At 37.3% G+C, this 22714-nt stretch overlaps 1 protein-coding gene across 17 annotated transcripts; it reads left to right on the top strand.

Annotated features, from left to right (window-relative positions):
* The first annotated feature begins 766 nt into the window (after positions 1-766).
* LOC124305641 (antichymotrypsin-2-like) lies at positions 767-22214 on the top strand. Of its 17 annotated transcripts, none has more exons than XM_046765232.1 (9): positions 3992-4095; positions 5198-5310; positions 5458-5640; positions 5943-6153; positions 6226-6440; positions 6742-6927; positions 7070-7205; positions 12850-12961; positions 13656-13775. In XM_046765232.1, the coding sequence occupies exons 1-9, from the start codon at positions 4023-4025 to the stop codon at positions 13687-13689; spliced, it is 1263 nt and encodes a 420-aa protein (XP_046621188.1). In that variant the 5' UTR covers positions 3992-4022; the 3' UTR covers positions 13690-13775. The 17 variants fall into 17 exon arrangements, with proteins under 17 accessions (XP_046621195.1, XP_046621188.1, XP_046621194.1 ...); XM_046765235.1 differs by lacking the exons at positions 12850-12961; positions 13656-13775 and adding exons at positions 20150-20291; positions 20631-20891 and having other exon boundaries at positions 3995-4095; XM_046765239.1 differs by lacking the exons at positions 3992-4095; positions 12850-12961; positions 13656-13775 and adding exons at positions 767-880; positions 21725-22214.
* The last annotated feature ends 500 nt before the right edge of the window (positions 22215-22714 follow it).

Here is a 22714-nt window from a genome sequence, read left to right as displayed (position 1 = left end):
ATTCAAAAACTTGGGGTCGGCCGTTGTCGTAAAAATGTCAACACCGCATTTTTATCACTCGAAATATCACTGACAGACCATTGACCGAGTTGCATTTAAAGTGGCTCATGTTTGCAGTTGCAAAATTGTAACATCTAATCGCCTGCTGATGGAACACATATTATTACGTATTTCAGTGTCCTTGGAGAAAATGGTCTATTGGTTTTGTGAATAAAACGAGTCATCGTAGAGCGAACTCGAACGAATCTACTAGATTCTTAACAATATTTAAGGCGATATGAAACGAAGTTTCGAGATCCAAGCTTTTTTTTATAATTCTAGTATTTTCTACTATTGAATTTTTAAAGAGAAGTTTGCGGCTTAGGATCATTATAAACATTTGATTCAAATTCTCGATGTACGACTAACTTGTAATGCAATTCAAAAAAAGTATATCGAGTTTTGGCTAACTAGCTACGTGAATTGTAAACTGGCCTATGGAATAAAAACGATCGAATTTCCCTTTCACGCGGCTTGTCAAGCCTGATGTCATTTGACCGGTACAGCCAGTTACACTTCCATGCTCGCATGTTCGAGCGCAAATAAAACGAATAATGGAAGGAGCATTTGGTCACCTTCGTCGAGGGGATTTTCCAAGTGCGTCAAACATGTACAATTTCTTTATTTGAAAAGGAGGAGAGGAAGGCAGAACTTTTCATGGTTACAAAAATGAGACGGGAGGCAAGACAGACGTTGAGGGACGCGGTCGGAACGGCCGGGACTTTGATACTCGTACCGGCGGTAGGAGAGGATGTATAATGAGGCGCATTCACTTTCTGGTGAGCTTCAGTTTACATCTTGTTGCTGAACTGAACCTCAACTCAATTCAAGATGCGGACCCGTAAGTAACATCACGTTATATCTCGCTACGTGTCATTACTTTGCTGTAGGAACACGTGACTGGGTGTGAAGTTTTGTCACATTCGTCCCGATTCGTTGGTTATGGATAATGGTTAATGATCTGTCCGTACACTTGTATATACGTGCGCTCATAACGTCTGCTGCAACGGTGTCAACCATGCGAAGTTGATGATGGGAATGATTTCAAATTGATTTGTATTTTCGTTAACCGAGTTGATAAGACTTGACTCGAAAACATATCCCAATCAATGGTTTGCACTGGTTAAGAGCTTTGAGTTTAAAACTTGTCGATAAACCATCGGAGGCGAATCTGTGATAATTTTAACCATTTTAATTGCATTAGTTGTCACAGGTCTTGTAGGGAAAATTTTACCCTTTTGTTTCTTAAATACGTGTACCACAAATATTGATTCTATTCTTGATCAAAATATGTGATTTGTTCACCTTCATATTACTACGGCAAAAAAGTCTAATTATTATTAATACCACCAGCTGTACGTTTTAAATTTGTGTACGATAATTTCAGGTGTAAAATAATGGAGTATCTTGTTTTATGTAATTGATCTTACTATCGGTGAGGTCTCTCAAAGTTGCGTGTAATATCTGATTTCTCAGTAGAAGATGAATTCACGGAATCCCATCGTTCAATTGCCCCAGGCTGCGACTCTAATCTATACACGATACAAGAAAAAGAATATTCTCTGAAAATCGTCGACTTATCGCGCTCGTCACGTCTATGGTTTGAGATAACATCGTGACCATTCTTGCTTACAATTATTATTACCAGTTTATCATCTGACTTGGTGAATGAATCCATTTCCAAACAACAGTCGATTACTGATGGTACTGGAGTGAAAATTTCCACTGTTTGGTTCGCGGAAAAAATGGACTCTATGAGTTTGACAGATGTCTAATTAGGACATATATGTAACCACCATTTCTTCATCGTTCAACTTGTAGCAAGTTTGTACGATGCCAATCCCTTATCACCATGCATCCCAAATCGATCCGGCAACCTCTGACGTAACTTGTATTGTTTCACTGGGATGTTTTAACTACCATAACGACCTTGTTGACTCGTGTATTGTGCAATCTTTGAACTATTATCAACTGTCGCCTGTTGCTTTGCATGTAGACACATCGTATCGAACCACGTTTACTTGCCTGCGTATAAACAACTAATTCACCGAACAGCCAATGGTTGTGTGGCCTTATTTTTCACTCAGCATTATCAAAGAATCAATATCTTCGCTAAACAGCTGCTTCTTTTCGCGAATACACTTCAACCCTCAAACTTTCTTTCGTCAGTAATGTCGCGATGACTTCACTGCTTTCAGATATGTATGAAATACTGTCTGAAAGCAGTCATACTTTCCACACTGTCTATTGCCCGGTTGACAGTGAGTTCACCTAATAATTTCATTTTTCTACCGATGAACACGCCGCGATGTATAGATGAGTGTTTTCATGATATTCAAGGAGTAAATGCACGTCACGTAATAACCTCGTTAACACGAAATCTTTATTGGTATTCTTCCCAGAATGCAGGCAATATAAACATCACGAAATCGGAGATTTTTTCCTCTCGGTTTTATTAACGATGAGGTGAGACTTTTGCTTGCGTGCGCGGATTAAGCAGAACTCCGTTGACTTTCCGTCGAAAGCCTTGAACGATGTTGCTCCGGTCTGTGAAAATATTCATGGTCGAAGACTTATGAGACTTTTTCGTTGAATATATCGCTTTGAATCCCATCGCGCTGGATCGCCGTAAGTCTTATGATAATTCGATGTCGGTACATATGTGAATCTCAATCATCGGTGATTTCGATCCTACCACACCTCTCGGCTACCACAGTATTCGATGAACTAGTTGAGAAAAAGTTGTTGGATAAAAACGGGTTGGAAGTAAAATCCTGTTTGTAATCCTATTGCAATCTTCCTTCCCAGGCAAGATCGGACCCAATGTACAAGCCATAAAACGTCTTAATATCCTCTTTATGATAGGTAGTGATCAGCACATTTCAAGTGTGCAAAGTGAGATCATTCGTCGTTTTATAAACAACGGGATATTTTTTTCCTCATCTTCATTTTTAATCGAATTCGAATATCGTGACTACTTTCGATTATACTAAAAATGACGAACAACGTCTCTCGGTAACATTTCCGTACATGGCCGTGTTTCGTGGTAAAGTATTAGGTGATTCGCGTCTTCGTCCATCGATGCACGACGGTTACAAACGTATCTCAGGAAATCTAGAAATTTAGAAATAGTAATTTCACGACTAACTCGTTGTGCATTCCTCTCTCCGAGTAATAACATAACGATTACCGGTTAATACAGCCGTTAAAGATGTTTATCAATTAACTTCACAAATTGGCTGTCACCTGAAATAGACGAGTATATAATGGGTGTTTCCATTACTGATTTACATAACGCACGACTGACGTATAATGCTTGGAAGAAGACACGTTGTAACCTCCTAGGAGCGATGAATTAAAAAAAAAACCTGGTTAATAAGAAACCCGTTTAGACTCTCTATGTATGCGTATACATACATGTTCAAGGAAGACAATTTTATTTCGTGACGGTTATAGTCAAGGTTAACTCGTATTGTCCGAACTTGTAGAAGCTCATCGTATAGTATGTACGAAGAGCAACCAATTTCCATACAATCCTTCGGACTCTGGTTGCACGTTCGATAAATGCACCTTCCTTTTCACTTGGCGCATTACAAGATCGCTCTACAGTAACTCGCTGTTGCCGTCATCGATTAACATGCCACAGCTCTGATTTATGAAGAGTGGCGAATGGCTGCGAAACCCGATCATCATTATATCGCGTGCAAACTGATAATGCTGTACAACTTTCATGCACAAACGATGATGAGCTTGTTGTTCTGGTCGTACGGGCTGTGAGTAATCGTCATCGGTTTATCGACATAGATTGCTAGTCGCGTTATCTACGACGACTAATTTCTGAACTACCTGCTGTAGATGCAACCAAGAGTGTTATTTTCAGCCATTAGGTTTACCTCCCATGAAATCACCGCATATACAGCTCGTATAAGTCGATGTGAAAGTGTATTCTCTGTCAGTCAGTTCAGCTTTGCTTCAGTCGCCACATGTTCGAGCGGTTGATATTTACCGGCCGGTTTGTCAAAGGTGTTTCCTCGTTCACACGTCATTCTCGCAAAGGTTAGACTATAAAGCATGTTGTTTAACCAATTTTCATCCAGACTTAATTAAGTTAGCTTTGTAAATCCTTGGACGTCAACACTATAGGTATGTTCCATATTTCTATCACGAACTTGTAACGATATTTTTTCCTCGTTATCGAGGAGCGGCAATGTCACGGTGAAATTTGCACACTATATATTGATTCCCAAGTCCAATGGGTGGGTGAATGCTCCGTATTTATTCTCCTTCACGTCCATTGTAAGGATGAATTTTCGATGCTCTATGCCGCTAGGCGCTGTCTGATCCAGGCATGCGCGATCGCGTAGAGCCACCATCGCATAGACTAAAAGTCTCTAAGTTGTCCGATGTCATTCGGTGTCTAGTGGTCGTAGCCAGGCATAATTCTGAGATCCACACCCAGTTGTGTTGTTGAAAGGTCAGTAAAAGTTCGGTCGGCAACCGGTGTAGTTGAATTTGTAGAGAAAAATTCATTTCACGTTAATCTTTGAAGATATTTCGAAATATTTTGTTATTTCAGTCGTCTTTTCATCTATCAAGGAAGTTGGACCATTCGATAAAACCTTTGACAACTTTGATGTAACGAACTTGATTTGAATTGTTTACATCGTGCTGCGTACCAATGAGATGATATTGAATCCCGCGTGTTTACATACGAAATTTGAAAGTAACTGTGATCAGTTATCCGACATTTTACTTCTGAACAAGTTTGAAGGGAAAAAGAATGAAATAGTCCAATTCTTTTGCGTTTTTTTACTATCCAAAATGAATTTCAAATTTCATGTGCATATTTGAAACTGAGTGATTCAATATTAACACAACAAGTTTTAATGGCTTATACAGAAACAGTTGAGTACTTTGACTCGACAGCCCTTGTCGAAGGGGATTGAAGGGAAACGTCAAAACAGTTTCTTCATCTTTAAGCTGAACCCGATTGACTGCACAAGCCATGTGTTATGCATTGCACTACCCGAAACACGTGATCATCGACAAATTAGTTTTGTGTAATTTAGAAAGTTTCAGAAACTTTTGATGCCGTCGATGAAATCGTGTGAACATTTCTTTACAATATATTTTCTTCACAAATATTCGTATGTTTCAGTACTGTTGTTTTCCGCAGCGGCATTCGCTGTTTGCGCCATGGCTGACCCAAGTAACGATCCACTCCGGATCATTGCCCGGAGTACTGGTGGATTCTCCAACAGATTTTTGAAGGTAAGAGTAAAAAAATTCTAGTATAAAGTGTAAAGGTTTCGTAGTACAAAATAGAAAATCAATGTTTCGCCATGTATTCTTTTCTACGCTCGAATTCAATCTTCTTCATGTCTCATACATTCAGCAAGGTGTATTTTCAAATTGCAGACTGTCGTGGAATCGAATCCGGGCAACTTGATCTCTTCCCCGTTGAGTGCTCAGGTTGTTCTTGCCATGGCTGCCTATGGCGCTGGTGGTTCAACTGCCACTCAAATGCGAACATCTCTCGGCATTCCAGCCAACAACGCATTAGGTCAATCTGGTTACAAATCGCTGATTGAAACGTTGAACGTAAGCTGAGCTGGGGATTCATGTCAATATTTGAGCAAGTTGATGATTATAGGAAGAACTTGCTGTATAATATTCCACGAAAGAAGTATAAAGTGGTAGAATGACGATGCGGTCACTACTCGTAAAGAATATTGTTAGCAGCATTTAGTAAGCGTTAATTGTATATCGATGAGTTTTGAAAAATGTTTTGACCCTCGGTGTATTTAAGTGAAACTGCAACTCACCGCTGCTTGAACTAATCTGTTTTCTTTCAAGTATTGTGTTGGACTCTTTCGGTTAATGAAGGACACTAATCGTTTCAGGCTGTGAAAGGAGTTCAACTAAAGATGGCCAATAAAATCTACACTTCAGACATGGTTCCTATAAAGGCTTCGTACAAGGAAATAACTGCTGTAAAATTCTTGGCGGAAACCGAAAGTCTTGACTTTGGTCGTTCGGCAACTGCCGCCGCTAGCATAAACGCTTGGTGTGACGAGCAGACTAACCATCGTATCAAGGATGTAGTTACTCCAGGTATGTTTGATTACGAGATAAAATCAACTCGTGTTAGATGTTCGCTACTGTTTCTCAATTCTTCCTACACAGACAGCCTCACTCCTGATACCGCGTTGGTTCTCGTAAACGCCGTTTACTTCAAGGGTAACTGGGCCACGAAGTTTGACTCAACCCAGACTGAAGATAGACCTTTCCACGTTGACGCAAAAACTACCATTAACGTCCCTACCATGTACATAAAGAGAAATTACCGATTCGGAAATATTCCGGAAGTCGATGCGAAATTCATCGAAATACCATATGAGGTACGTTCTGCAAACAGCAAAGACAATGATAATGGCAACATTTTTACGAGACAGTTATCTCGTAACCAAAAGTGTCTCGTTTTTCTTTCATTCTTGATTCCGAAATTTTTCAACATGATAGCAGTACGAAGTATTTTTCACAACCGTCGAGAGGATCGTTTAGATTTTCTCTAATCTATTTCTGTAATCGAACTGGATCTGCACAAGTTTGAATTGTGCGCTAATGCGTAAAGCTAGGGAAGATGAAAAATTTTATACATTCTTAAGGCGTGACACTGCAGCATTTCTCTCTCATCTTCAGGGTAAAGAACTCAGCATGATCATCATTCGACCGAATCAAATCGACGGACTGAAGCGAATACAGGATAATCTCCATACTGTAAATTTAACCGACCACTTGAAACGCGCGTATTCAAATGAAGTTATGTTGTACCTTCCGAAATTCAAGATCGAAACAACATTGGACCTTAAGCCATCTTTGGAAAAGGTATGTCTTTAATATATCAACAATTTTTTTTCATATAACAAGGTTGATTGATTTTTTTTTTTGTGGCGTTTCTTACTCATTTCTTTTTCTGTTCTTTATTCACGGTTACACGAGTGCTTTTATATACTGAGTTTCGTTTCAGATGGGTATGTCTGAAATGTTCCAAAACGGCGCCGACTTCTCTGGCATGGCTAACGCACCGCTCAAAATCAGCAAAGTTATTCAGAAGGCGTTCATCGAAGTTAACGAGGAAGGTAGCGAGGCAGCCGCTGTTACTGGTGAGTCAATTGAACCTTTTTTAAAAGTGTGGAGAATCTTGGTCGAGCTGATTACCGTTCGGAAATTTTTAAACTTTTGTTGTTTCCTTTCTTCGTTTTATCGCATGCAACAACATGGGGAGCTTTGATTTTCATTACAAATCCATCATCTCTGGATACACATTTTATAACTATTGGAATTATTTGAAGCTATTTTTGTCTTGCCACGTATACCAGAAATAGACATGTGGTGGAAATGTTATTCCTCTGTTCAACTTGTTGGTAACGAGTTTACCGATTTTCACACGTTTAGGAAATACCTTGTTAAAAAAAAAAAAATATTGGAGGTCGAACCTTTTTCCACTAAATGTAACCAATGATGCATACTTTTAGCAAATTACTCGGGAGAAATTCGTCGTACGAACGGGTTGAACTTGCATCCTTCACAATTTCAGGATTAGATCGCATGTTTCTGTGCATAGTAATCTATTGTTGGAAAGAATTGGCAACAGAAAATCTTATCTATTCATTTTTCATTTCATCAAAAACATCTGATTATTATTATCTGCTTGCTCAACTAAACTCTGTAATTATTGCGATGAAATACTGCAAGTATCTCATGCTACTTACTGAAGGTATTTTACTTGCAAATTTGACGTGTCAATTATTGATGTGGAAGTGTAAATTAAAATTTAATTAACACAACGTCGTGCGAGCAGCATCTTGATCATTTTCTTCCATTTCTATGTGAGTGAATAATATCTATATCACGTATATTGTGACAGAAGATAATGAAGAATTTGCAAAGTAAGTTATACAATTTTCTGATCTTTACCTGCTTATCATAGTTACAAAACGATTCTTTGCTGATAATTTTCCTAGAATTTATACTATATAACTTTCCAGCGCTTCATCAATCCAAGTATCTGCTTATTAATGAGCGAAATAATAATCTCTACTCTGCTATCCGAAAGAAAACTCATTTTGCTATCGGTAACAATTCATAGCTCGATTGTTACGAATAGAGAATAATGACATCGTTTGATGCAGATTCATTCTTCAGACAGAAGACACGCTATTGGGTTTATCGTATTATTTATTTAACCCTCGATCTTATAATCATTAAATGTTATTCATACCAGTAATTTTTTTTGGTATTTCATCGTTTTTGAAACAAAGTAAAAAATCTGCACAATGTTAGGGCGTTGCGTAAACTAAATTTTCAATTATTCAGTATTCAATTTTTAAATCCGTCAGACCCTGTTCGCTTGACATATTTTTTATACCACTATTCCTCACACCGACAAACAAATCTTCCACGAAGCGCTCTCCGTATCTTTTTTATACAGCCATCTAATATCGACAATTTTTTTTATTCCTACTGAAATCGCGCTCGACAATTCTCATTGTCGGTTTTAAGACTGCGTCTAAATATGCATGCTTAATAAAATTGTAAATTACACTGAATTGACACGTTCATATTTTACAGTAGCCATCTCATCAGAACTGACCAATTATTATGTCTTGTATGACATTTCTAACAAGATGTTGGTGTAAATACTTGTATGCCCATATGAATGACTGTTTATGAAATACGATTCGGATTCGTGCAGCGTTCACGTCCGCAGATATATGCAATCAAAGTGGTTCAACCACTCATTTAATTGATCATTCATGTTTCATTGGCAAAGTTTTTAGCCCTACGGTACTGTCATTCGTAGTTTTCAGATATCGCTAATTTTGTTTCGTCATCCAAGACGTGCTCTCAATATCATAGCACATGCGACACACAATACGTGTGTATAATTTTCGTGCAACTGTCGTCAGCTCTGGTTAATTTCCAAAGCATCTGTGAAGTCACACGAAAAACTATACTTGAAAAGACTTATTGATACTATCCAATAACACGGCTGTGGATATATTAAGTCAACAGTGTGAAGGTAGTGCGAGTTTGTTTCTGTTGTAACATGTCTGTAGACGTATGCAGAGTCCATGTTTAGTTTTTTGTTCAGTGTTGGTGATGTTGATCGTTTTGGAATTTATTGCAAGTATTTGGTGTCGAGTAATTGTTTATGTGGCAGAGATCAAAATTACGGGGAGAATCCTTATGCCAATTATGTATACCTTCCTCATCGACTGTAATTAGAGTGTATCGATCATTTCTTTACTCTATCGTACACCGCGTAGTAGGATCTGCGTTGTTGAACGGCCAAATTGTCAGTTCAACTATAGTGTGATTTGTATTCTTGAGACGACAATAATTTTGTGTATTTGTTGAATGGAAACAATATAGCACATCGATATCTGGACCTACCACGCGCATGAATTTCACTGTGCCAAAAAAATCAAGGTGTCGATACTATATTAACTCGTTTAATATATGTTGTGAAAGATAGAAAATGCTAGCCGTTTTAAGAGGTTTCATTGAAATCGGTTCGTATTTAGGGATCGCGGAATTTAGAAGCGTGTGTTTTTGTATGATTTATGTCATTTTCAGACGTAAAAATTTACCGTTTCAATATACACACATTACTACACTTGTTTTCATGGCTACGCAGTAATGACGTTGCTGAAATTCTCACAGAATAGTTCAATTCATCAATTTGCAATTATGGAAATCAAAAACAATATTTGCTGAAAGTAGTTCGAAAACGTTTCCCTGAGACTTCTGTCTACACTAATCCATGAATCGTGGTCCATCTAATTACTAAATAATTAGCAAACTACACAGTTATATCTGAAGTACTTGTGAAGTTACGGGCAGTCTGATACGTCATGATGCTTCTGCATCTTCGGATCACATCGCCAGTATTGATTCAGTAATGATCATGTTGTGCCTTTAAACATCGTAGTTTGAGGTTTAGCGTAGCCGATTTAACAGTCCTATGATCGCGTGATTTCCTCGCGCCCATGTCTGGGACCTGGTACTTTTTTACAAAATTTAGTCAGAATTTTTCTCGCATGCCGTTGCAAACGACCCTTTTTGTCGCAATTCTGAAAAGGAGATTGATTAGCGCACCTCTATGACCGCAGAAATTCAATATAGACTGACCGTGATTTTGCATGGTTGTGAATACGGCACTGGAATCTCCGTTATTCAACAGGGATATCTTCTGTCTTATGATCGCATCGTTTCTTCTCGCCCGTGTCCCGGACCACATTCATGTTGACTTAATGTTCGAGATTCCCTCATCAGAATATCTATAAGAGTTCTGGACAGATCCCTATTACCGACACTTACCGACATCACGACAAATCTTTTTCCAGAACATAGTAAGTCAAGTTCTAGAAAAACGGTTGTGTTGGAGTGATGTCGGTAAATGTCGGTAATAGGGATCTATGCCCAGAACTCTCATAGCTATTCTATTTTCCTTCTACCATTTTATCACATCAGCAGTACGACAAATTTCCCTATATTTTTCATCGATTTCACTAATTTTTATAGTATTGCATCTGTACTGACTCGCGTAACTATGAAACTTTGAGTAACAGTAGCACCGTCATTTTGACACATAAATGAAATTCGTATGTAGCTTACCATTCAATATGGTACCCTGATTATCATATTGTGATTTCGACATGCGTTTCAAGCTGTGATAGAGAAAATCTGCTTCCATTATACGTGTACCATTTCAAATATTGTTTTTTCAATTTTCTCATGTTCTTGCAGAGATGGAGTATGTACTGTTGAGTGCACTTCATTGGCAAACCACAGTAAAAGTGGACCGACCGTATTTCTGTTTGATATTCCATCACGAATTGGAGGCTACATTGTTCGCCGGTCAGGTCCTGAATCCCACCACAGTATAAATGATTTTTTTTTCTTTTTTTTGTATACCTGCATTTTTGTATCATATAAGAAGATTACTTTTGTCATACCCAATGAAATTTATAGTGTATATTGCAATAAAGAAACTGCTTGAACGTGAAAAATCAAATTTCAGTAGTATTCGTGCAAATCTTCTTATGTTTGTTTTGCAAAATTTTCGATACGATCAATCGAGTAGAAAAAACACCCACTGGTTCTCCATTTTTATCCTTTCGACGACATAAAACATGTGGATAATCTGCTCTGGTCATAGTTTGGTATTTGCATGAGTTACGCAGGGAGTTTTCGCTAACTAATTTTTAGAGTCCAGGGAATAAATAAAATCACGATGGACTGTTCATTCCAGTTATCGATAATCCCTCGGAAATCGAATCGCCCACGGTTTATTATAAGACCTCCACATTGGTTCGCGCATGAGCTGATTCTCGTTTTACTGATAGTTTCGCATTTAATTATGTTTGCGGTAGAAATTGATGTCACCCCTCCATTGGCGTCGTGGTCAGAAGAGATCAAAGTGGATCGACCGTTCCTCCACTTGATTCTGCACCGTGAATTGGCTTCTCCGATATTCCATGGAAAACTCTCGACTCCAACGACGACATAATTTATCCAACGTTTCCGTCCGAGACGATGTCAAATTTCAATAATATTGTTATAATGTATACTCTCTGAATGGTTTAAGGTCGTAAGGAATAAAAAGAATTTCTGAACGCATTGCCGATAGAGTAATTCGTTATTATCGATTTCCAATTTCTCTAGGCATTCAAATGCAATGGTTTCCCTGGAATGCAAAAGTGGGAAATATTTGCGAATTAAAAATATGTGTTGGGACGCTTGCTAGTTTCATATCTCGTTCATCATGACATCCGTCACACCGGTGATGTCAGTCGTGTCTGAGAATTTCAATATTTCTGTGACAGAATTGACAATCATGCTCGAGTCTCTATCACCCGAAGAAGAAATGAAAGTGGATCGACCGTTCCTGTTATCGATCGTCCATCGCGAATTGGATTCTCCGTTATTTATTGGCCACATTTCAAGCCCAGCAATACCGTGAATTACTTGTTATCCGTAACTGTTACGTGTTACAAAGTTATCAACACGTGTTTACATGATGTACGTATATAGCCTGTAAATTAATTGCATCAAGCAACCAGTGAGAAATAAACATACAGCTCTCTAAACTCAATTTGTTGTCAGTGAATTTCGACTTTCTTACTTTCTGACTAAAGGCCTGTGGAATGTAAAACCAACGTTTGACTAGCTACGGTATTATATTAAAATACGTTACTACCATTTTTTTCAAAAGTTCAAAATTGAGTGACTGATTTTTTACAGCCATATTCACAATTTCTTACCCACCTTTTCATTACAAGGTTTAACGCGTTGGATACAGAACAACTCTGGCGAGAAACATCTTCATTTCGTCAACAACAGGTTAACAATTTTTTTTTCTCAACATATTGACTATTGGGTCTAATTTTTTCAGTGATTTTACATAAATTGACGATGTCTTATTTTATGGAATAATTAACATTGAACAATTATGCGGTATCCTTTTTGTTTTTCTGTTATATTAATGTAATTAGATGTACATACATAAATTATCTAACCATTTCTATTAGCAAAATCGTGAACATTTCAAGTTCTTTGAATCAAAGCTTATCGGTAATATTTCATAAGGGATGCATTTTTTACGATATTATTGAGCGGTTTCTTTTTTGGGGGGGAAATTTGGGATTTACTTACGGAATCCACACTTTAGGTAATGTTGCAATTCTTAAGATTATTATCTGATGAACCACATACATATATTCTCACGTTTATGTAATACAGGATTGAGCGGACGGCGTTCTTTCGATATCTCAAAAAAGACAACGGTCTTGAACGTGAACCGGCCCTTTATACTTTTCCTTCGTCAGGCAGAGACAGTGCCGATAATCGCAGGGCAAGTACGAGACCCAAGAAATGATTCGCATAAGAATTAAGCCTCGGTGAGATGAATCTGACGAACGTTTTTTGTTTACCAGCTGACGTTTTATCTCTTCTAACAAATTGTTTTTATTCTTTTTTATTTTCAAAACGAAACTTGTCGTTTCTGCGACATTTTTTTAATCCGATATCATATTTCATATTTTTAATTTGGGGGCTTCACGAATTTGTCGTCATTTGTTACCGTAAATTTTAACAGACGAGGAATGCTCCATACACTAAAAAATCACTATAAATCCGACAAAATATTTTTAATCAGCAGTTTTTTGGTTTTCGGATATTGGTTTGAAATGCACGGCTAAAACATGCGTAAACTTTTTAGAATAAGATAATAACATAATATCGTTAAATATATTCGAAGGGGGCCAAAATTTTCCACCAAATTCGTTTTAGGTCCAATTTATTACCCCGATTTTATTCCTAAGGTGTTGAATATACACATTTGTATTCATGAGTGTACGAATATTGCGCTTCTGTTTTCAAATGTCCGCTTGACCTGCGCTTGGATTTGCGATTATCTTTGCCAAATTTTTTCCCGATGTTCATTGAAAATTATTGCAAAATCGACTTTCGCTACAGGGGTATTTCAAAAAATTCAACGTTATGTGCGATGAAACAAAACAGTGTGATATGATGGGTGATTTTTCCAGAGCTCCAAGTTCTTCCTGGCATGGCGTTGCCTAACCCTCAGCAAGTATTCCTCGTCGACAAGCCAGCTTGTTACATGATATACCATCGGAATTTTAACGCAGTCTTATTTATCGGAAATCTGTATCAACCTGTGTCTCAAACCGCATGAATATTTCCACGGTTTAGTTTACGATAAATTTATGTCAAAATTATACATACCTATATTCTAGCAAATACTCAGAGTACGGGGTAATGCAAGATTTTTTTTTTTAATCTCTTGCATATATTCATTCGTAAATCATTGTACTAATAAACCTATCTCACTATTCATTTTCTCTATGCCTTATACATATACGCTTTTCTACGCAATTGTAATCCGAGCATTTATGCTCGTCCAAAGTCTCATCCCGTCCGTGCTTTCGGTCGAATTTCTAGGTACGTTGGATCAATCTTTATCCCAGATATCGAATAGGAATTTAAGATTTTACCATGCCGCTGTTCTCATTCAGAGCGTATAAATTTCATGTCAAAAATCTCTTGACCAATGTTCAGAAACGTATCAAGTCAGTCGAATCGTTCAAAAGCTTTACCCTAGCATCAAACTATTTAGGATTAGTCCAGAATTCTATTACTCACCGTTTATTATTGTACATGTACATATTTGAAAAAAAAAACCTTGATAGCCATGCATTGCATCGTGTAATGAATGAACGCAGCGCTGGGTTATGTATCTTACATAATACATTATTTTTCTTCCAGGATTTATACTCCTGCCAGTAAGCGCCAATTACCAACCCCCACCACCAGAAAGATTTATGGTTGATAGGCCAATCTATTATGCGATACATCATCGCGACTTGGACCTACCCTTGTTCAAAGGCGTTCTTCACTTTCCCATCTCTGCATAAAGCGTTCATTTTCAACGATCACTCCAAAACTAAATCGCCCTACAGATAGTGTGAAATTTTCAGAAACTAGATGCTAATAATTATCTATATAATTTACTGCGTTTTTTCGTGTATACATTCAATAATAACGTTTATTTGTATGCATTTCCATAACACCGAATACTTGGAATAACTTTTAGATTCTTCCATTATCGTTTTCCTTGTCAAACCTTGTAAGCAATCCTTCAGACATCTCTTTTGTATTGTGTAGTATATACAATACTCTGCAAAAGCTCGACCCAGTCTTTCGTACAGCGATGATTTTTTCCCAGCATTTAATCGAAACGCTATTTCTCACAGGACAAGATGCATGAATGTTCCGAGATTTACTTGACAAATTTTTTGTTATATCTGTAATGTGCTTGCTCTTAGTGGAGGGCGTCTTTGAAATCCCCTTCTAATTTATTCTATGTTCGTACGCTTTCGCTCTTTTATATCGATAACCTTCGTATCGCGCAATTAGCTGCGATTCATTCTATGCTTAATTTCAATTTTTTTTTTCTCAAATTTGTAGCAACTTCTACGGGAAGAATTAACCGTCCGCCACAAATATTCGCGGTCAACCGACCGGTGTATTGTGCGATACATCATCGTAAGCTGGACCTGCCACTATTTGTCAGCGTTATTAAAGAAATATCACGAAACGTGGTTTTATTGAAAACGTGAATTGGTTAAAAAAATTCGATCGTCAATTATTTGTTCTATTGAATTAAACAAAATTATTCTTATTTGGAAAGATTTTAAGCCGTCAAATTAAATCGGGTTTCAGAACTGTTTAGCTAAAATTTTGGCATTTATTCTGCGGTGACACGATTTATATTGCGATGAAAGAACTTCTATATATTCCTAATCCATTTTCTCGTTACAAAATTTTAACGACGTCTTTTTCATTACAGCGTAAAAAAGAACTCGAAACTCTTTTCAACTTTGCGTAATACCTCGCATTTAAAGCAATTTCTATTTTGATCAATTCGAATGCTTTAACGTTGCTGAAAACTAATTTACGCTTTTGCTTAGCCATCTAACTAACGAAATTGAAGTCAGTAACGTTAACGCAATGAAATATTGCGGAAGAAACTTCAAACTCATTTTAATTAGCGTTTTACGCATGCACTAATCCACATTATCGCCTATTGTATCGCCGCTTAATTCGCTACAGCGTAATCGCAAATAAATCGCAAATCACTTATAATCATTGGACATCAATTATTTGAAACCTTCCCTAAGCCGTAAAAATGAAAAGAAAAAGAGAAAGGAAAAAAAAATCAGTATATATCTAGGTATATAGAGTCTAGGCACCCGCACTGCGCGCTGAAGAATTAAGACTCGTTTTTCGGATGAGCTTTTCAGAACACAGACTTTCTTTTTCGAATTTACTTTGTGCAGTGATTATTATACTCTCAGTAGCTGCTTGCACCGTCCAAGGTGATGGACAGTATTTTCATACACCGCTCGTGAATATTAATATGTACATACATATTTCTTATTCTAGTGGTGGGCAACAGCGGGCCAGCAAGTGCCGTTTGGCCACCCCCGGAACCACAAAGATTTATCGTCGATCGGTCAGCGCACTTTGCGATTTATCACCGTAGCTTGGACTTTCCCTTATTCACTGTCGCTGTTCACCAGCCCGCCATTGCTTAAGCCGTAATATGCAATCGCGTATACCAATTGTTGCACTCTGTTCGATTCTGCATTCAGATGCATGTACACTTGGTAGCAGTGATTCTGAGACGGATAATTTTCCAAGCGAATCGGTAAGTCGGTTACGTTGGTAATGCCGTATCAGACCGCAGCGCTACCGTCGGCCGGTCTAGAAACAGGCTCGATCTTTGTAAACGTAACATAATCCATGACTGTCGAATTTAACAAAAAAATATAAACAAGTGACAGTTGCGTTGTGTTTACTAAGATTGAGCCTCTTGTGGCCGCCGGTGGCGCTGCGGGTTGATTCAGCATTGCCAACCTAACCCATTTATCGGGAAAATTAACCGTCTTAGAATCACTGCGACCAAGTGTCCGTTACAATTTTGATACATCAGTCGTGAATGTTAATGTGTACATACATGTTTCTTATTCTAGTGGGCTTCGCCGTGCCAGCAAGTGCCGTTTGGCCACCCCCGAAACCACAAAGATTTATCGTCGATCGGCCAGCGCACTTTGCGATTTATTATCGTAACTTGGACGTTCCCTTATTCACTGTCGCTGTTCATCAGCCCGTCATTGCTTAAGCCGTGATATCGAATCGCATATACCAATTATTGCACTTTGTTCGAATCTCGATTCAGATGTATGTACACTTGGTAACAATGATTCTGATATGTATAATTGTGTAAATGAGTCGTTAAGTCGGTTACATTGGTAATGCAGTATCAGATCGCAGCGCTATAGCCGGCTGGCCTAGAAACAAGTTCAATCTTGTCAAACGTAACATAACCAATGACTGTCGAATCTAACACAAAAATACAGACAGGTGACAGTAACGTTATGTTTAAAAAAAAAAATTGAGTCTCTTGTGGCCGGTGGTGGCGCTGCGGACTGATTCAGCATTGCCAACGTAACCGACTCTTCGGAAAAATTAACCGTCTTAGAATTATTGTGACCAAGTATATATCAGATGAAAAATATATGCGTCTCACGGACTTGAGGAGATTTTTCGAAATCGCCTCCCAGCCCATAATACTCCATTATGCTTTGATTAAAATTATGACAACAGCAAATTGTCAATTCTCACGACAAAATGTATGCTTTTTAAAGCAAGAAAAAAGGTCCAAGAATAAAGATCCTAACTTTCTATAACACAACGATGTTGGTTTTTTCACTTGTTAAAACCGTTATTTCGCTATTTTAGAAATGTCTGAAATTCAGTATAAACCGTATAATTAAGCAAAACACACTGCAGCGAGGTTTTGTAAACTCCGCATTATTAAAACAATACTTTTAAAGTTCCAGAAAGGTGATACCATAAAAATTCATTCTATTCACACTAGTGCGTTTCTTCTACGACCCTGCATATTATTTCTTCTCGTTATTGTTAAGTTTTATTTTCTCTCTTTCTCTTACTTCAGCGGTCGTCGTACCTCAAGTGCTGAGCATAAGTTACCCGCCCCGGAAACCAGACAGATTCGTGGTTGATCACCCGGCTTATTACGCAATACAACATAGCGATTTGGGCGCAACCTTGTTCACTGGCGTCATTCATCGGCCCGTCATCGCTTAGGACGCGACATCTCTTCGTGGATCATGCCTTTGAAATTGCCTGGTTAACAATTTTCACCGGTGTCCTCTTACGAACAATTAATACGCAATAATCTGACGATGCTTCCATGCTTACAATGCTTCGCGCAAATATTTCGCTAATCGTTCTACTACATTACATTACACACACATCTATATGACTCCGGATAAGATGCTCCATCAAAGCTTGTCTAGTTATATTCGTTGCACGGAGTGAATTCTTAACGACTGCACGCTTCGTTGTTTATTAAAGGTTAGTGCGCACGCGCTACAATACGAGAGTATTGTATACGAGCTCTTTACCAGGGCGACCAACTGTCGCTAACCTAAAAAATTTTGACAGTTTTCGCTGGCAGTTGTGCTCAATTCACAGTTGTAAAAAACTTTGAGTTGTCACACATTGCGGCGAGCTGTTGTCTAAATTTATGACGGTTGGTCGCCCTGGCAAACAGCCGCTATCGGACTGTACCCCGTGCGCATTGAATTTTAGCAGACGACGGAACGTGCATCGTTAGGAATTCACTCTGTATACCGCACATACTGTTATGCAAGCCATGGAATATTGACTGTGAGGTCTTATGCTTCTCCTTATTGTAAGTGTAACAATTTTTTACTACTACTATTGATATTATTATTATTGTTGTTGTTATTGTTATTGTTATTACAATTAGTTTCATTGTAACGTACCAGGATGATTTTGTTATGATTTGATTTTTTTCCAGTTATGAAAGTTCTTGCATTAAGCGCAATTAGGCATCCTGACCAGGTGGATATATTTACGGTCGACCGACCTTATTATTATGCGATATATCATCGGCCATACAAAACCGACTTGTTCAGTGGCATCGTTCAACTACCGAGCTTAATATAAGTTTCCTATTATTATTATTATTAATACTGCTATTATTATTACATCGATTTTATGCATCGTAGAACGAAGCATGAATTGATTTATTATCAAACCGGTGATGTGAGATAAATTTTTGTACGACCTGTGAAATTTTTGTATATCAATCTTTTTATGATTATCTAATAAATAGCTTTTCTATCAAATTTTACCGACGCACATTTTTATAACTAAAAAACCCTTTTACCATATTGGTATAAAATATCGTAAAATAATACGCGTACAACGAGTAGCGGGTTTTATTTACCCCTTTAATTGTATTATCAATGAAATGATACACCTGTTGAGTGAGTTCGTGCTATAAATTTTGCAGGTATCACTCAATTCCCATTTTGAAACGAGGCGATATCTTATCTCAGAGAAAGAAAACAAAAGAACCGACAACCTGAGTACTTTCTTCCGGAGTGATTATTTGATTTTTTTTTTCTCATCTGATTATAACACAACACATTTGCTTATCATTTCCACGGCTAATTGATGAAATATTTTTTTTCGGTCCGTTTGTGTTTTCGTGTGTTTTTAAAATTATTCTGTGAATTGGAACACGTTCAGATCTATCATTTTTTGTCCTTTACAGCAGCTTTCATCCGACCCATGTCGTTGGTTGCACTTGACTCAAATGCCTTCTCAGTGGACAGGCCATTTATAGTATTCGTAACTCACCTGCGAACAAGAATTGTACTCTTTGAGGCTTCGGTCGCTCGGCCCAATTAATCCGAAGCGGAAACTTCTCGACATCACTCATCACTTTAGAAGTTTTAGAAATTAACGTATTTAAAAATTCATTACTCATTATTGCTAATTCTATACATACTTCACCAGACCAACAATAATTACGCGACGACTTTATTATAACATAATGTTTTATGTGCCTGTTGACATGAAACATAGCTGCATATAGTTATTATTATTATTAGTTTTTTTTTACGTAATAGGTACATCTGTACGTGTGTTATACCTTTAGTTTCATTATGCATAAACGATATCAGCATGAAATATATATAGACGTAATAAATGAATTATAGCATTGTTTGTTTGTTTATTTATGTTTAAACTACCGCTTCGTGTAACTTGCATAAAAATCCCAGATTGGAAAAAATATTTTCTAAAATTGCTTAGGAATTCTTTGCACGAAAATCGCTCGGTACGAATTTCCGCGAGTTTTTTTTCTTCATGAAGCGTTGATTTTTGATTATCAAAAATGCTATGCTTCTCGTGATTTTTTTTTTTTTTTGGTGATATTGAATAGTTTATACTCGCATGTTTCATAGTTTCTACAGAGATGCTGAGTTTAGAAGAATGGAAATAAGAATTCACCAAATCAAAACTCCTCATTGATTGCCCTTTTTATCCTTGTGAGTCTTATCGTCTTCTTCTCCCATATTAATAAATTACAGTAATTTTTTTATCTGCTACTTTGCAGCTGGTTTTGCAGTGGCCTACAGTTCACCCGTACCGTCCGAACCTCCAGAATTCAAGGTCGATCGTCCCTTCTATTACGAAATCAAATCTGTAACCCACAATGTACCAATTTTCGCAGGAGTCCACAAGGGGCTGTAATTAAGGTACGACAATGCGATAATTAGATAAGTTAATATTTATCACTTACTTGAAATGCGTTGCCTCGTCTAAAACCGCGGGTAAATTTTTTCCAATTGTAAGACAATTGGCCTCTTATTATAGTTTTGCTTCAGGAGGAACAATTTTTTGCAATTTCATGGTTCTTATTTTACGAATTTTTATACGTCCATCGGCTTTATTTTCGGTCTACTCAACAATGTCAGCATTCCTTATTCCCTTTTGGAAAAAGTAATTTATACCAAACTCAGTCTATTAATGCGCCGATTGAGCATTGATCGATAAGCTCCTAAGACTGTGATAAACGTGTACTGTATTTGTTTTAGGGGAAACATTGAGCTACAGATCGTTATTCGACGAAAATACTCAACGCCTGAAGATAAATCGTCCATTTTTAACGATCATCACGTGGAGAGGGATTCTGATATTCTTTTCTCACGTCGTCACATTTCCTTTGCGACATCATGGACGCTGAACTGATAAATAAATAATCGTGCCTCTACTCTTAAATTTATACAAATCGATTTTATGTACTACCTCCGGAGAAGCTTATAATTATTCAAATAATAAACTCCTCGAAATAACAAGCTTACGTGATTCAATCATCAACGTTTTCACTCATACGACAAACCTAAAGCTGATTTAGGCTATCGCAAATTATTACATGCCGTCCGGGTGTTAAAAAATGCTTCGAAAATGGGTCTTTGTTATTAATTTTTTTTTCTTATACTTGCAGGTATCACTGCTACCTTCAAGATGGCACGAGTTACAGAAAATCAGCCAGAATCTTTTCATGTTGATCGTTCGGCACTGTTCGCTATTAGGCATACTTCAAGCGGAACAATCATTGTCACTGGCCTGCTCACCAGACCCTAATCACTCGACAAAAGTGCTAAAAGTGTCGTAAACACTTTCAATAGAAATTTTTATACGACATATTTATACACATTTGTTTTCAAGTACATCATTTTTAACAAAATAAGTCAGCCACTGTGATGTATGCTACGCTTTGTGGTATATACATCGTTGAACATACGAATAAAATTCAACCGCATGACTAACTATCGTGTGTGTTAAATCACCTCAATTCCCAGCAAACACGCAATTCGCTATTAAACAATTTTTACATCGAGATATCGCAATTCCAAAAACTGCGAGATCGAACGAAAATTCACGCCATTGGGATTTCTCTACTAATCATCATCATGAATCACGAATGAATGGAAGAAAATAAACACCCGGCTTCCATTATGGTACAGAAAAAAATATATTTCTTGTTCACAAGCATGCATTAATCGTAAGTGGGATAAATCTTTTACTATCAAAAATATTTCCGTTGAGAGAAAAAAAATAATAATAATTATAAAAACAATGATTCACCCATATACTAATTAGACGAATAACGATATTTTTGTTTCAGCAATGTTCATAGAAGATCGGTGTTTGATAATGCCACATGAAATATCAGTTGACCGCCCATTCCTTTATGCGATCGTACTATTGCACAAAACTACCGAGGGCAAGCTAGAAAATATTGTGCCATTGTTCATCGGCCGTGTGACGAATCCAGTGCCATAATTTTCATCGAATATTTACGTAGATTATTAACGCCAAATCAAGTTTGTAGAAATGCAGTAGCTTTATCTTGCAAACCTGAATCGGCAGCTCAACCGTGCCAAACGATAAAACTCTAGAGAATAAATAATCGATACATGCCAAATTGTGTCTCGACTGTAATAGTTGCGAATAAAAGCAACAATTTATGTAGTGTAAAGGGATTTGAAATCCCGAGATACTTATAAGAACAGTCCTAAATTTTACCAGTAAATAGTTGTGTCAATTTAAAGCTAATATTATTAGTATACTATGTGCCGTAAATGAAAAATATATAACTCGTAAGTGGATCGAAATTTTATGCAATTATTTGTGGTTAATAAAACTATAATATATGTATAATAAAAATGCAAACATGTAATTTTCACGAATCATTATACCCTGGAATAATGAATATTTTCATAGATGATCGACAGGTGGAAAAGAATTGAAGAACAGTTTGACTGCAAGTGTTGGAGAAATTGTCAAAATTTTAAATACCTTCTATCAATCTATCGATCAAACAATGCAATTTCGCTAAACTTGAGGAGAAAACCGCAAAGGCGTAGAATAGCAGGAATTTATATTCGGTAGTTTTTAACTCCAACGACATGAAAATCTTGGCACATTTCGCACTAGCATACAGCCAACAGGAAGAAGTGAACTTGAAAAGAGTCGTTCTTTGAAAGAAATATCTAAAAATTTCCATAACGATATCATCGTTACTCGCGAATACTAGCATTGATCGTGAAAAATGTTATTTGCATAGAAGTTAAAACTTCTTGTCCAAGTATTACACGGACGCTCAACGTCCACG

The sequence above is a fragment of the Neodiprion virginianus genome, chromosome 5 (assembly GCF_021901495.1).
Source record: "Neodiprion virginianus isolate iyNeoVirg1 chromosome 5, iyNeoVirg1.1, whole genome shotgun sequence".
Classification (NCBI taxonomy): Eukaryota; Metazoa; Arthropoda; class Insecta; order Hymenoptera; family Diprionidae; genus Neodiprion; species Neodiprion virginianus.
This window is presented reverse-complemented; position numbering and strand designations above follow the sequence as displayed.

Coding starts and splice junctions, on each gene's coding strand:
- LOC124305641 (XM_046765222.1), top strand. CDS start 4,023: ATGTTCGAGCGGTTGATATTTACCGGCCGGTTTGTCAAAGGTGTTTCC. Junction 6,441..6,741: donor TCATCGAAATACCATATGAG/GTACGTTCTGCA, acceptor TCTCATCTTCAG/GGTAAAGAACTCAGCATGAT. Junction 6,928..7,069: donor TTAAGCCATCTTTGGAAAAG/GTATGTCTTTAA, acceptor GTTTCGTTTCAG/ATGGGTATGTCTGAAATGTT.